Source organism: Strix aluco, chromosome 19 (assembly GCF_031877795.1).
Source record: "Strix aluco isolate bStrAlu1 chromosome 19, bStrAlu1.hap1, whole genome shotgun sequence".
NCBI classification, from domain to species: domain Eukaryota; kingdom Metazoa; phylum Chordata; class Aves; order Strigiformes; family Strigidae; genus Strix; species Strix aluco.
The window spans coordinates 12,747,094-12,761,446 of NC_133949.1; the positions used below are offsets into that span (position 1 = coordinate 12,747,094).

At 54.5% G+C, this 14,353-nt stretch overlaps 1 protein-coding gene across 3 annotated transcripts in view; it reads left to right on the forward strand.

The window, feature by feature from the left end:
• Nucleotides 1–14,353, forward strand: part of DOC2B (double C2 domain beta) — a 43,617-nt gene that overhangs the window by 16,908 nt on the left and 12,356 nt on the right. For 2 of the 3 annotated variants that reach the window (XM_074844874.1, XM_074844875.1), the window contains 4 exons: nt 2,280–2,359; nt 3,867–3,890; nt 8,476–8,550; nt 11,232–11,341. In XM_074844874.1, the coding sequence (XP_074700975.1) occupies nt 2,280–2,359; nt 3,867–3,890; nt 8,476–8,550; nt 11,232–11,341 (289 nt within the window). The remainder of the gene's footprint in view (nt 1–2,279; nt 2,360–3,866; nt 3,891–8,475; nt 8,551–11,231; nt 11,342–14,353) is intronic. The other variant, XM_074844876.1, reaches the window with a different exon arrangement.

Sequence of the window (14,353 nt, forward strand, 5' to 3'; positions counted from 1 at the left end):
GATCTGGGGGGAGCCAGGCACCCCCATCTATTCCCTCCCATCTGCGGGCAGCTCTGAGATGAATGGGAACTGCTCAGGGTTTGCTCATGGACCGTGAGCGCTGGGGAGCAAGACCTTAGTCCCCATCTGCAAAACAAGCATTTGCTGCTGTGTTATGGTGCTTTTAGGTTTTGCTTGTCTTGCTGGAGTGAGGCTCCCTGCTGCCCTCGCCCCTGGGGCAGGTTGCGGCACTGAGGGGACAGGAGGCTTTGTGACTATTTCCTGGCCAAAGTCTGTTTTCATGCCAAGCTTTTAATTTGTTTTATAAATTGCCAAATCCAGCAGGCTAAGCCGCGGGCCCCCTTCTGTGATAAAAATAAAATAACAGCTTGAACTTGGGAGGGCCGAGCGGTGGGGCTGGCAGGAAGCGGCTGATTAAAGGGCAGGTGGAAATGATGAGGCTCTGAAACCGGAGGCTTCATCTTCCGCTCTCAAGCAAAAATGCAGATTTGCTGAGTTTTGCTGACTTGGCTTTCGCCCATGTGCCGTGGAGCCTCCCGGCTGCACCGGCCCCGGGCTGGTGCTCTGACTCTGCCGTGAGCTCCCCGTCACCGAGCGCGGGCAGGGGCCAGGCAGCCCCCAGCACACCGGGGCACTGCGGCACTTTCCTCCTCTGTGCATGATGTGGAGTGAGTTTGGCCAGTAATTGCTCTGGAAATGCCCGTTTGGGCCAAACCCAGAGATGACGCACAAGGTGTTGCAGGTTTGGCCTCACCCTGTATCAATTCCATCTTCCCTGAGCCCTGGCAGGTAAACCCCACTGATTTATGGCTTACCTAAACCGATAGCTAATGTGCCATGAAATTACTCCAGAATAAGGGGGGGTACATTATTCTGGCAGAAAGCTCTCTGAATATTTGCTCTGCTTTGAAGGCAAGTTATTTGCTCCGGAGCAATGATTTTTATTTGCTAGCAGGCAAACCTGTAGCTCGCTTGCATTTGGGCTGGAAGATCGCTGTGAAATTGCAGCAGGAAGGTTTCAGTCCCCTGAATATCTGCCGCCTCCTGGGGTGCCTTGCTGCAGAGGCTATTGACGCTGGAAAAAAACCACCTTATTTCCTGCCATAAAGTTTGTCTAACTTACCTCCCAGGCAGCAAACCCTGCTTTGATATTAAGCAAAATCGTTCTGGTTTTTATTTTGGAATTTTTTTTTTCCCTACTCTGAACCTGTGTGCACAGCGGGAAGGTGCAGTTACCTTGGAAACAGCGGTGGGATGCTGTGCGGTGGCAAGGCAGCGCTCGGGCAGACCCCTTTTGGGAAGGTGGGCCTGGAAAAGTGTGGGCTGCCGGGTCCAGAGCCACCCTGGAAGAGCAAGGCTGGTGACAGGTGAAGCTGTGCGGGGGGAGATGCTGCTCCAAGTCCAGGCTTTGGTGTGGAAATCGGGTCTGGAAGCCTTGGAGAAGATTAAATCATGTTTTTGGAAAGCATGTCTTTTTAAGGCTTTTCCTCTGCTTTGGATTAGCGCAACTTGCTCAGATCTTCCACAGGGAAAGAATTTTTCAAATCAAATGTACTTGTGCTGCTGCGGTTCTTCTGGTTTGTTCTGGTCTCCTGCCCCTTCCCTGTGGTCCCATCCCAGGAGCTGCCCTGTCGCTGCCGTTCCTGGGTTGTGGATGCCATAAGGGAACACTGCTCTGATTAAAAGCTGTTGGTGTTTTTCATTTTAACCATAAAAGCATTTCCATTCTCACTGGGTTTAATTTACAGTTGCAGCCAAATTGGAGCTGGGAAGGGATCCCATTGGTGGCTCATTTGTTTGAAGGTGTCAGTATACAAATACTCATTCTGGGAATGCCAGCGGCGCTGGAGGGGGGAGATGTGCCGACAGCGGGTCTCAGCTGTGTCCCAGCCGTGCCCAGATCTTCCCGGAGAAGAGCCTTCAGCTCCTGGGGGATGGGAAGCTGCGGGCTGCGGTGGGGCTGCTGATAGATGGGGGTGACCCCTGTGAAAGCCCACGGAGGCAAAGCCTGGCCGCAGTGCCTGGGCGAGCTGCAGCCGTTCATCCCTCTCACTCCTCTCCCAGGGCTGTGCCAGCCCCGCTGGCCAAATGTGGGGATGGCCACCAGCCTCCCAGCACGAAGCCGTGTTTTGTAACCCAGCTCACAGGAGGAATCTTTATATTTTATAATGTCTGCAGCCATTTCTTTAGCATCTTCATCCATTTCTTTTGTGCTTAGAGGGAGAAGAGCCTGTGTTTGCTGGGCCCCGCAGGTTAATAACATCTTTTCTCCTTTGCAGCCACGCTGGGGACACTGGATTTCAGCTTGCTCTATGATCAGGAAAACAACGCTCTCCACTGCACGATCAATAAAGCCAAGGTACGTCTCAGTGCCAGGCGTGTGAACAGCAGGACTGAATATGCCTGGAGGTGGCCACCTTTGTCCTGTTTGTGGGGTCACCAGAGCCCTGCTAAAACCACGAGGCCACATGGGTGCCATGGCTGTGCCAAGCAAATGCAGCAGTGAGGGCAGCACGTGGGGATGGCTGGGTGTCCCCCCATCCCCGGGTTGCACCGGGGGCTCTGGTGTCCCCGACTGCGGCCAACTCTTTGCCAGCTCCACTTCCATCCCAACACCCAGTGCTTCTACCCTCTCCTTCCCCTCCCTCCCTGCCTTTCTGGGTGTTTCCAGTGGGACGGAGATGGCTGCTCATCCCCGTGACGAGATGGTTGCGGCTATTGATGCTTTTTAGAAAAGCACCCAACCCGATGTTGTTATTTACTTGATGCTGTGACCGGCTGTCAGTTTATAAATGGCTCTTTTAAATGCTGCTAATCATTGCCACAAAGTGCTCTGCCTCAGCGCCTTTGCCGTCTGCGTGATTGAAGCAATTAGGGGTTTTTTGCACATTTTGGAGCAGGAACAGATAGCTGAGGTCCTGATTCTGCCTCTGGACCTATGGAAGGTGCTTCTGGGTGCTGCTCAGTTTCTCTCTGCTTCATCTGGCACAAGGACCAGAGCAGTGACGGCTCCAGGACAATACGGCTGGGCCCTGACAGTGGTGGATTGGTGGAAGAAGATCTTAGTCCCTGTAGATCTTGGGAAGGGGTGGAGGGTTTTTACAGAAGACAGGAAAAACTGCAGGAGAATGGGCTGTGAGCTGAGCCCCCAGAGAATCAGCTCATGCTGTTGCCTTCGTAGGATGCTCCTTTTCCCTCCAGCTGCAACTGGCTTATTTGCAGCCCCCACCCCAGAGCCGGCTGCTGAGATTGCACGTCCCCACCCCAGGGTTCTCCCCGTCTGCAATAAGACCTCAAGCACAAAAGCTTGGCTTTGAGGCTGAGCAGGGAGGCATCTGCCCTGGCAGACCTGGCGCTGCTCCCTGGGCAGGGCTGTCGGGGCAGGGCTGAGGCAGCCGGTGGGTTTTGCTTCCCTCCCCACCGCCCTCCTGCCTGTTGCCGGTGAATTCGCAGGCAGCCTCTGGGTCAGGCTTCCCTTGATGCGCTCGGGAGCGGTGCCAAGGAGGAGATTTCTAATTGGGTTTGCAGTGGGTGGAAGACAGGGAGGAAGGAGACCTGCAAGCAGCAAGTGATACATCTAACAGCAGCGAGAGCAAAGGCAGGGCTGATGGAGGAGAGCCCCGGTCCCCGCCGTGCCCACCCAGCTGTACGCGAATAGCGGTGCCTGACCCCGTCCCACGGAGCTGGGGGCAACACGTGGCACCAGCATCGCCCCTGCTTGTGGGGTGGGCAGACCCCCCCTCGCTGCTCTGACATTCAAGTGTTCGAGTCCTGTTCATTTCCATTCTGCTCTCATTCTCCCATTTTTCTCTTTTTATTTACATTGCCATCTGCTCGCTCTCATTTCATCTCTCGCCTGGGGAAAGCTGCCAAAACTTGACTTCAAAAAGGTAAGGGCCAGGACCCCGGCTGCTGTCGGTGGGAGCCGGCGTTGGCTGTGTAGACGCTAGAAGTGGTGCTGTAGAGCGGGTGTTGCGGTGGCTGGGGAGTGCCAGGGCCAAGCACACGAGCTGCAGTGATGGGATGTGTGTTGCCCTTGGACCTGGGCTGGGGCTGGCCTGGCTGGTGTCTTGGGTACGATGGCTCAGGCCCCTAAAGAAGGTGCCCCCAGGACATGTCCCAACTCCAGCATCTCCTGGAGGCTCAGTGGCTGCCAGCAGACATTAAAACCTGGACTGTTTCAGCCATGTGAGAAGTATTTTTCCTTCTCCCTTTTATAAGCCCCCCCAAACAACCCTCTCCCTTTAGATGTTTTTGCTTCTCTCTGTTTATTTTAATCTCCAGCACTTTTATATCTGCTGATGTTCCTCCTGAGTCCTGTTATTGGCTCCTGGGGAGTGGGAAGGGGGTTAGGAGGCTCTTGGAGGCACCAGCAGCAGGTTAAATCCAATCCGTTACGCTCTGCCACCAATTTTCTGCTCTGCAGGAGGTCAGGACAGCCACTCTGTGCGGGGGGTTTGCCCTGCTGCCGGGTGCCTGGGGACATCTGAGATATTTCTTGGTGTACGTTCACAGCAGAATCTGTGAGATGCTGCGTGTTACCAGACCCTCAGGTCAGCCTATATCCCAAGTTTGGATGGAGCTGGAATAGGCAACAAAAGCAGGTTTGCTTTATTGTGGGAAATGTGGGTATGGATGCTGGTAGCCGCAGGGCTATCCCCAGGCTGTGTGGTTACACGAGGAGTGAGGTGCTTGGTGACTCAGTTTCCCTAATAGCACATAGAGGTGACTTGCCATCAGGAAGCTGATTTTGGATGGCACCAGGTTGTCACCCCCGCCAGGCTGGTGTGAGCCCTGGGCAACCGCAGCAGCATCAGTGCTGAAGCAGATGCTGTTGTGGGGTATCACGGTGCTGGGGAGGTAAAACCAAGAAACCCCAATGCTCCCTGGCTGGAGCAGGGCTGCGGTGGTGTGCCCGGTGTTCCTGCCACCTCTCCCTGGCTGGCAGAAAGCTCAGGACCCTGTGCAGGCAGGAACAGGCAGGCTGCCAGCAGCCACCTTGTGCTAATGGCTTTCAGTCTTGGCAGCAGCCCTGCCCGTCCCCTGCCTTTCACACTTCAGGCACGGCTGAATTCAGGCACGTTGTGGCTCAGCTTGGATCGATGGGAGAATAAATCAGGGCGGTGTGGGAGCTGTTTCTGGACTGCGGGGCAGGCGGGCAGGAGGACTCTCCCAGGGTTATGCTGGGCCGTATCATCATGTGTGGGAAACAGTCTGCCTGCCCCCAGGCTGCGCTGGGCATCACCCCCTCCTATAAAATGTGATAGAAAATGGTGTGATTAATGCGCAGGCACCAAGGTGCCCTGGCATGCCTGGTTATGGCTTGGGTGAGGGTCTCCTTTTCTGCTCAGTCCTGCAAAGCCTGAGCTGCTGCACGGAGCAAGATAATAACGTGCTATAGAGGGATCTATAGGGGTGTGAGGCAGCGCAGACATTGTGGGGCTCTGCTGTCCTGTAGCTCAGTTGGTCTTCTGCTTTTGGGAGGAAGATGCCCTGGGCGAGCCTCAGGTGGCTGCGCAGGCAGCGGTGCAGGCAGCGCCCAGCCCCAGGCAGGCCGTGCAGAGCAAATGCTGCCCATCCGAGCGTACCTGGGCTGCTCTCCTTGCACTGCTGGCTGCAGCCGTGGCTAGAAAACACCCGGGAGTTTCCACCCTGCCGAGCATTTGGATGCTCCCCCGCTTCCAGCTGAAGCCGAGTGCTGGAAGTCTGCACTGAGCATCACTTATGGATTTACTCATAAATATTTATCACTGCAGGGAAATTCCCGTCTCAAAGCTGTGTGTCTCTGGGCTGTCAGGGTGGAAGCACAGTTTGCCCCATTTCGGAATGGGATGCCTTGGCCTGGGAAGAGGTATCCAGGCTGGTTTTGGGGCAGCAGGGAGCCTGCTCACTGGCAGGCAGCCTGCTCACTGGCAGGCAGCTGGCCATGGGGCGAATGATGGAACGAATCTGTCTCCTGTGATTTCTGTATGCCTCTAGCGTGGTGTTAATCGGCAGCCCGATTAGCCCGACTCATAATTAAATCCTATTGATTAGCTAAATGTCACTGGCACGGAGAGCAGCTGGCAGCAGCTGGGATGCAGCGGGGCTGTCGGTCTCTGTAGGTTTGCAGCAGGGATTTTGAGGTTGGGTAGAGGAAGGGAAAAGATGAAACTCGGCCTCAGCTCCATCTCCTGTGCCATGATACGCAGCGCTGTTAATTGGTCCTGGCAGGAGGACCGGTTGGAGCTGGGGCTGCCGATGGGAGACTCTGCCCCCAGGTACGAGTCCTGTGGCCCTCCCCTGCCTCTCGGCTCTCTCAGAGAGGCTTTAGGCTGGAGGTCCCTCCACGCAGCAGAAGCAATGGTACTGGTCACTGTGCGAGTCACTGGGAGGGGTGAGCTCCCACGAGAGCAGCTTTGCAAGGCAGAGCCATCGGGAATGCTCTCATGTTAAATTCAGTTCTGTGCCAAACTCATCAAATGACATGGGAGGGAGGTAGATGTGACATTAGGAGCCATTTTCAGGGCTCCTGTCACTCCATCTTCCATAGCACATCTATTAAAAAAGCCTTTAATAGCCTCCTCAGAAGGTAATTTAATTGAACTGAATTGATGGGCGAATTACAGAGCTGCCTGTCTTTCTCTATCCATTTTCATGGGAATTTGTTTGCTTGCTTCTCATTTCATTTGCTGCACAGCATCGGGCAGGTGGGGCAGCTCTGCCCTGGGAGGCCGGGAAGAGCCTTCGCTTTGCTCGGCTGTGAGCACTTCGTGCGCCCACCCGGCCGGATCCCCTCCGGAGCCTGGGGGCCAGCCCAGCCCCTTGCTGCCCGTCTGCCCGTGGAGCCGCAGCCGATACCACCATCTTCCTCCCATCCTCCGTATCTGCTGCCTTCCCCTTCCACTGGGCCGGGGACGTCACCTGAGAGGCACTGCAGTTAAAGCAGGGCCATTTAGCCTCCGTTCACTGCTGATATTTTTATCCTTTTGGCTCTGCTTTAGAAGCAAAATCCTCTTTGCTGGGCACCATTTGGTCTCCCTTGCCCCAGGGCAGTGTGCTTGTCTCCAAAGTGGAGCCTTCACCAAGGTCAGGAGCAGCTCAGACCCTCGACCAAGTTGTGCACAGCAGAGAGGGGTGGGACAGGGGCGTCCCAAGGGGCTGCCTGGGCGCTGTGGGCTAAACTGGGTATGTTTTTCATACGTGGAAAGTATGGAAGCAATTTCCCCAGCATTTCCCTCTTTGATTTGCCCAAGCCCAGGCCTTGATGATTACATTTTCATTGCACACAGCCTTTCCACCAGCAGCCTGTACAAATGCTTTCCTGCCAGGTGGATCCCTGGCAGCTGCACACACTCATTAATCCCGGGCACCAAATACTCTGCTCATCACACAAAGGGTGTGACAAGTCTGTAGCATCACCCAGCCTGGCTTCCATGCCCGGGTTGGATGGGTACCTCTGCGGAGAAACCCTCCTCTGATCCAGACAGAGGATTGCCTTCAGACAGCCTAGAAATAATTCCTGCAGGGATCCCACGGCCAGGCTGGAAATAATCCAAAGATTTACATGATGTACCCATTATAATTTCCACTTAGGACTGGTAAAAATTAGGCTCCGTTTTTCATGCTCCTATGTTGCTTCCCTACCCCATGGAGTTTGTTTCCATGCAGTCTGTGCAGCAATGGCTTTGAGCTGAGTTTGTGCATCACCCTTGGATAATTTTCAGCCCTCTGGTTGTTTAGAAGAGGAGCAGGTTTGTCTCCTCCCTCTGCCCAAAGCAGGATCAACTCCAGAGCATCACTATAACTGACATGATCCACGTCATCCTTTAAGAGCTGTGAGGGTCTCATAGAAAATCCATCAGGAATGGCCACAGTGAGTGTTTCCTTGTGTCTGTGCTCTGGTACCCCCAGATTTCCCTGCAAACACCGTGGCAGTCGGCTGGCGACAGCCTCCCACTGGCCTGAAAGCTGTTCTTCCTTCAGCTGTGCCTTAATAACAAAGAGTAGGTAGGTGCTATCACACCCTCTGGGAGCGCTTCAAAGTAACACCACAACAGCAGAGGTGTATGTTTGCTCATAAGCAATTATTAAATGACAAAACCCTGTAATTTTAAACCTTGAAAATCACTGCGCTGATATACTTAACCCCCGAATTAATTGTGATCAGGGTGTCAGAGTCAGCTGCTGGAAGAGCAAAGAGGTGCTTTGCGGCCGACACCAGGTGCAGGTGAGGAGCCTTCCCACTGCCCCTCCTCAGCACAAACCGCAGACGATGTTTGAACTCTGAGTGTGCTCGGCTTTTGCTGTGCAGCCCGGATCCTGCACCAACCGTGTTCTCCTCCTTCCCTGATCCCAGGGAAACTCTGCAGTTCCTCCATGGACTGATGACATCCTGGGGAAACGGGCATCGGTAGCTGGGCTCAGCGAAGCCACCCCCCCCGCCCATCGTCTCGCGGGTGTCCTGACTCCTGATTTTTGCTGTTTTTTCCCCAGGGCCTGAAGCCGATGGACCATAATGGTTTGGCTGATCCCTACGTCAAATTGCACTTGCTTCCCGGAGCCAGTAAGGTGAGGTGCATTTTTGCTTCTCCTTCTCTTCCTGGGGCTGCGCCTTTCCCTTGGAAATCAGAGCCGGGAGGTTGCCCAGGGAGCAGTTTTTCACCCAGGGGCTGCTGGTTGCTGCAGCCAGACCTCAAGACTCCTGCCCAGCGCTCACTCAGGCGAGCAGGAGAGAGCGGCGGCAGGAGGTAAGAATTGGGGCTAAATCCATCCTTGTAGGGGTAGCAGGTGCCTCTCTGGTAAATCACTGCCTGGGAGCCGGGTGCCAGCCCTGACTCCCTGCCCTTGGGTGCAGGAGGTGCAAACGCTGCACTCCAGAAGCCCCTGGGAAGCACTGGGTGAAACGATCTGAATCTATAAACAAACCAGCTCTTTTTTTTTTTTTTTTTCCCCCCCCTTTTTCTTTTGCATTTAAAACCCCTCAGATCATAATAAAGCAGAGTATAAATCGTAAGGGAAATATTTCCATCTACTTAGGTTCAGCACTTGCTGGAGAGAAGTGTAATTAAAGATATTGATGTGTAGTGAGAGCTTGGTGTAACTGATGAGGATGTTGAATTTAAATGCTAAATGTATGTGTTATGAATATTAACTGCAGTCTTATTTTACACTAAAGGAAAGACCTTTTTGGGGGAGGTATATTTACTTGTTACAGTTCAGTTGAATTAATTCATAATGTTCAGGGCGTTAGAGGGAGTTTTTAACCACATTTCAAGTTCCGTTGGAAATAGGAGAGCCAGGAGCATTTTCATCAGCGATATTATGTCATTTCCATGTTTTGCAAATGCATTGATTAGCATTTCTGCTGGAGGTGATGGAGACCAGAGAGGCGGGAGGGAAGCTCTGAGCTGAGGGTAGCACAGGAACTGCAGACTCTACAAGCCCAGAGCAGCTGTGGGGGGACCCTCTCCTTGCCCCCACGTCCCTCTGCCTCTGTGGTTGCTCTGTTTCTGTGCCCTGATTTCAAACAGCACTGCCCGAATCTGCTGTGGCAGATGTGAGCAGATCTGGGGGATCGCAGATGTGTCCTGGGCTGAATGTTTCTGTACAACCGTTCCAGCAGCAGGACAGTCCCCACGTCCCTCGGGTGTTTCTGTCCCAGCCTCGGGGCAGTCAGACACCTGCGGCAGAGCCCAGGCCAGGGACGCGGGAAGCAGGGTTGGATCTGTTCGCCTCATGCAGAGCTGGTTAGTGACTACTAAATCATTCCAGATGGGAGAAAAAGGCACTCCCAGAGCTCAGTTGCTCTGATTTGATTCATGTCCCTTGCCCAGCACAGCACTAGCTGCTGGGTGATGCCCATCACGTTACCCCCTCGGCTAAACCCACGTTCCTTCCTGACCCCCCAGAGTCCCAGCCCCAGGATCAGGCCCCAGCGGGTCTGAGCAGGCAGCGGGTGCCATCAGGGCACTTTCCCTGCTGCCCTTGTCACCCTTCAGCAGGCTTTATGCTGAGGCAGAAATGACTTTGGAAACCAAATGAAAGCACAGCACAAACTACAGAGGCTTCCTCTATCTCTGAGAGATCAAACCCAGAGCCAGCAGCTGCTCTGCACAAAGTGTTTGGGAGTGAGACACTGTGCCACGGTCCCTCGCTGGCTCCGCTGCACCGGCAGCTCCTCCGGCTGGTGGCCGTGTCTGGTCCATCTGGAAGATGTTGGGTGTTTGAGGTGCTTCTGGTGGGGAAAAGACGTGCCAACCAGGTGACTCCCTGCTCTTAACTGCAAGCACAAACTTTTTTCTTCACCCCAGGCTTCACATCCCGCTCGCATTTAGCTCAGGGCTGGTGAACCAAAGACAGGGAATGTAGCAGCTTCCCATAAAGACACACGAGACAACTCTGAAGTATTGATTTCCTGAGAGTTCCTTACACCCAGCAGTGGCTGAGGCAGGGATTGAACTTTCTGACTTCACACCTTATTAGAGGGAAAATACCTGCTCTGTCAGGCTGTCCCAGGCTGGAGGGTTGATGGAGAAGCCCCACCTGAAGCATGCAGCCCTTTGCTTCTCCTCTCCTGTCCCCAGCAGAAGCGGGTGGCTCAGGGGGTAAGAAGATTAATGTCCCCTGACCTGGGGGGTGGGTGTGTGCCAGGGTGCCCCTTCCATGGCAGGGACACAAGCGGCTACAACAGCTCTGCTGTCCCTGGCCTCCCGCTCTGCAGAGCTGCAGCACTGGAAGGAGTTGCCAGTGCTAACAAAATGCATATCAAGGAAGTTATTTTGAGTCAGGCAGGAACGGGAGCTGTGCTAGGAGCAGGAATGCAAATAAACAGCCGGAACAGCAAATTGGTATTTTTTAATGAACCTGAAAATACATTTTTTTCCCCCCTCTCTCTCTCTCTCTCTTTCTCCTGCTGCATAAATGAAATCCCCGTCCTCTCGCTGCGCTCTGCCAAGGTTCCCATTTTGCTGGCTGTTTCCAGCATGTGGGATGCGGGGTTGGATTGCTTTGCAAATGAGCCAGTGAGTCGCTGTGTCTCTGCCCCTCTGCTTGTCGCTGCGGTCGGGGTGGATTTGGGCCACCCCACTGCGGACCGGCTGGGTTATGCTGCTGGGGCAGAAGGGCGACAGCACCAATTGCCCTTTCATCTCTGAACTGTGCTTCCTTTTCTCCCCTCTCCCTGTCTGTCGGTGCACAAACGATCTCCTGGGGCCAGGTCCCACTGACCGGCATCTCCTTTGCTTTTCCAGGCGAACAAGCTGAGAACCAAAACGCTGCGCAACACGCTGAACCCCACCTGGAACGAGACGCTCACCTACTACGGCATCACTGATGAGGACATGATCCGCAAGACCCTGCGGTAGGGCCCCGGGGCGGGGGGTGAGCGGGGTGATGAGCCTGGCACCTGGGGGGGAATCGCATGTCCTGTCCCTTCCCCTCCCCTCGGGGCCACCCCAGGCATCTCTCCCCACCCCAGTGACGATTTCCCGGGAGAGCTCACAGGGATCCCCAACCCCAGCCCCACAGAACGGTCCTGGGAGCTCCTTTTGGCAGAGCAGCACGGAGTTATTACCCACCAAATCCTATAGCTTGTGCGCGTGCCCTGCACGCATCCATCACCCTGCGGTGACCGACGCTTGATTCATGGGGAGCCTGGGCTGGAACAGCCTGTGAGGAGCGTGGTCCTGCTTTGTCATTAACTTCATAACTCACTCACTGGGCTCCTGCCTGCAGAGGTGCCGTTATTTGGTTTTAACCTCTTTGTGCCCAGCTCTCACGGGCTCGTTTTAAGGTTTTGCGTTCACATCTTGCTGAGAAAATCTCCCTGGGAAAGCTCTGGGCCCCTTTCAAGGCTGATTTTTTTGAAAGCAAGCTGGAGGCACCCGTGAATTATTGTCAAACTAAATGGAGAGCGTTTCTATGTATTTATTCTATTCTCTCCTCTCGGTTTGGTTCTGTCTCTGCACATTCAGCATCTCCTGGCAGCATCTCCCAGGGGCTGGGAGCCATTGCGTGGAGCTGGAGGTGGGCAAGGGCAGCGTGGTGGGGCCGTGCAAGCTTGGAAGTGCTGTTTGTGGAGGGTAGACCCCTGTGAATACAAAGGTTTTTGTATCTTGGCTACCATCCAACACCTGGGTGAGGGCAGGGAGAGACGCCGAGCCTGCGGACAGATCCTGCCCGGGGAGGGTGCTGGGCAGCATCGGTCGCTCCGTCACCGCTCTGATCTGGGACTGCTACACAGGAGGATTTGCTGTAAGATCTGCTGTCAAACAAGGGAGGATTTTGCATCCTGCTTTAAGGACTCAGGGCTTTGTCAGCTCCGTGGCTGGAATCTGACCCTCCTGATTTGCAGGTACCCTGGGAGTTTATTATTTTCCCCAAGACAAGAGCGCAAAGCTGCCTTATAAAAGGTCCTGCTCAGAGGTGAATTTGGGCAGAGCCTACCTGTTGTCTGCTATGTGCATAGAGATGAGAAATTTAGCACCACGGATTATTATTTCACATGGAAAATATTAGTCATGCTGAAAGTGCTGCAGGCTCGTTGGGCTGAAAAGCCTCTGGTTTATTATTATTATCGGTGGGTATTTTATTTAGTTTTTCACTTCAGGCTTTGAAGTTTTCAGCCTCTTCAAGTGTGGAAATCAGTTTGTAGAGATATGTTCAGCTGAGTGGTTGTTGAGAGGTGCCAGGGAGCAGCAGGGCTTGACCCCCACCTTTTTGGGGCCCTCGTAGCTGCTTCTCCCTGAGAAAGGGCTGTGCTTGCCTTCTCCTGGGAGGCAGCAGGAAGGTGGGGGATGCTCAGTGGCAGGGGGGCACACAGAAATGCATGCGTGGGCCAGGCTGGATTTGCCCTTCTCCCCACAGAAGTCGCAGAAGGGTTTGGGTTGGAAGGGACCTTAAAGATCATCTAGTTCCAACCCCCTGCCCTGGGCAGGGACACCTTCCACCAGCCCAGGTCGCCCAAAGCCCCGTCCAACCTGGCCTTGAACCCTTCCAGGGAGGGGGCAGCCACAGCTTCTCTGGGCAACCTGTGCCAGTGCCCCACCACCATCACAGTAAATCTCTGGGTGCTGCAGGGAGCCAGGCGTGGCCACTGCTCCTGCAGGGCACACGGGGCTCCTTGGGCCCCCTCCAAATCTAAACACCATGCACAGACCCCTGTACCCCGCTTGCAGGACCCCGGGGTGATGCGCAGGGACCTCTCACTCCGTGGGGGGGGGTGTGGCTGAACAGAGACAGCATTTCTGTCTTGAGAGCTCCACTGGGAGCTCAGGACATTACTGGCAAGGTCAGCTAATGGCCAATTAGCCAAAGTAGCTTCAAAGGGCACTTTTCCAGGGAGGCAAGGGAAGCCTGGGGCTCACCGACAACAACGGTGCAGTTGCCCTGGGCAAGTTCCCACTGGGTGCTCTGTGGGGGGTGAAACTCCATGCAAAGCCTCGTCTGCTGTGCAGGGGCAGTGTCCCTGGGGTTTGGGTTTGGTGTCTCCTCGTGCCATCAGAACCATCCATCTTGTGCCTTCACGCCCATCAGAGCTGCCTCTTTGCAGGGAGTTTCCCAGGCTCTCCAGCGCTCTGCACGAAGGCTGCACTTTGCAGCTGAAGTTTCCTTGCCAGCAGCCAACCCCAGTGAATTAGTGATAATTACAGATCAAAATCCTCTCTTGCATGGAGAGGAATATCCAAGTACAATTCTGACTCATTGACATTTGCAGCTAGCCAATAGGGTTTGCTGGATCCTGTCCCCATGGAGGTGGTGAGTCCCACGATGGCATTGCCACGAGGGTGGCTGGTGGCCAGGAGTGCTACGGGGGCCATGTGAATCCCCACCTCGCCTCCAAGCATAGCGCTGGGGTCTGGCACTGCATCCAGATGGAGTGGGCTCCATATTGCCGGATTTAGCCCCACTGCCCCAGCACTAATGAGGCTCAAGGTTTGGGCACCTCAGCAGCACCCGTGCTGGAGGGAAGGACCAGCCTTTTCCTGCCTGGGGGCAGAAAGGGGAAACGCATCCTCAGTGTTACCATGGTAATCAGCACGCCAAAGATGATCTAAAATCCGTCAAACTCTGGGGTGGATGTTATGTTTTTTGAGAAGGGTTCAGGTGGCTCCACCATCTCCCTGGGAAGGTTCTGTGAGCAGAAAAGTGGAAAGTTTGTGAAATGAAACTTGCTATAGGGCTGAGTCTTGTGGCTTTGGCTTGCCTGGAAACCACTCCAGAGAAGAATTAAAGAAACAAACTTTTGGGTAGAGAAGGTTTCCCAGCTGGGACCTCTGCTGCGGGGCTGTCGCCTGTCATGTGGGCCATTTCCTCCCCTGGCTGTGGTGGGTCTTCCCCAGGGCAGGTTTCAGCCTCTTCTCTTGTGTGGACC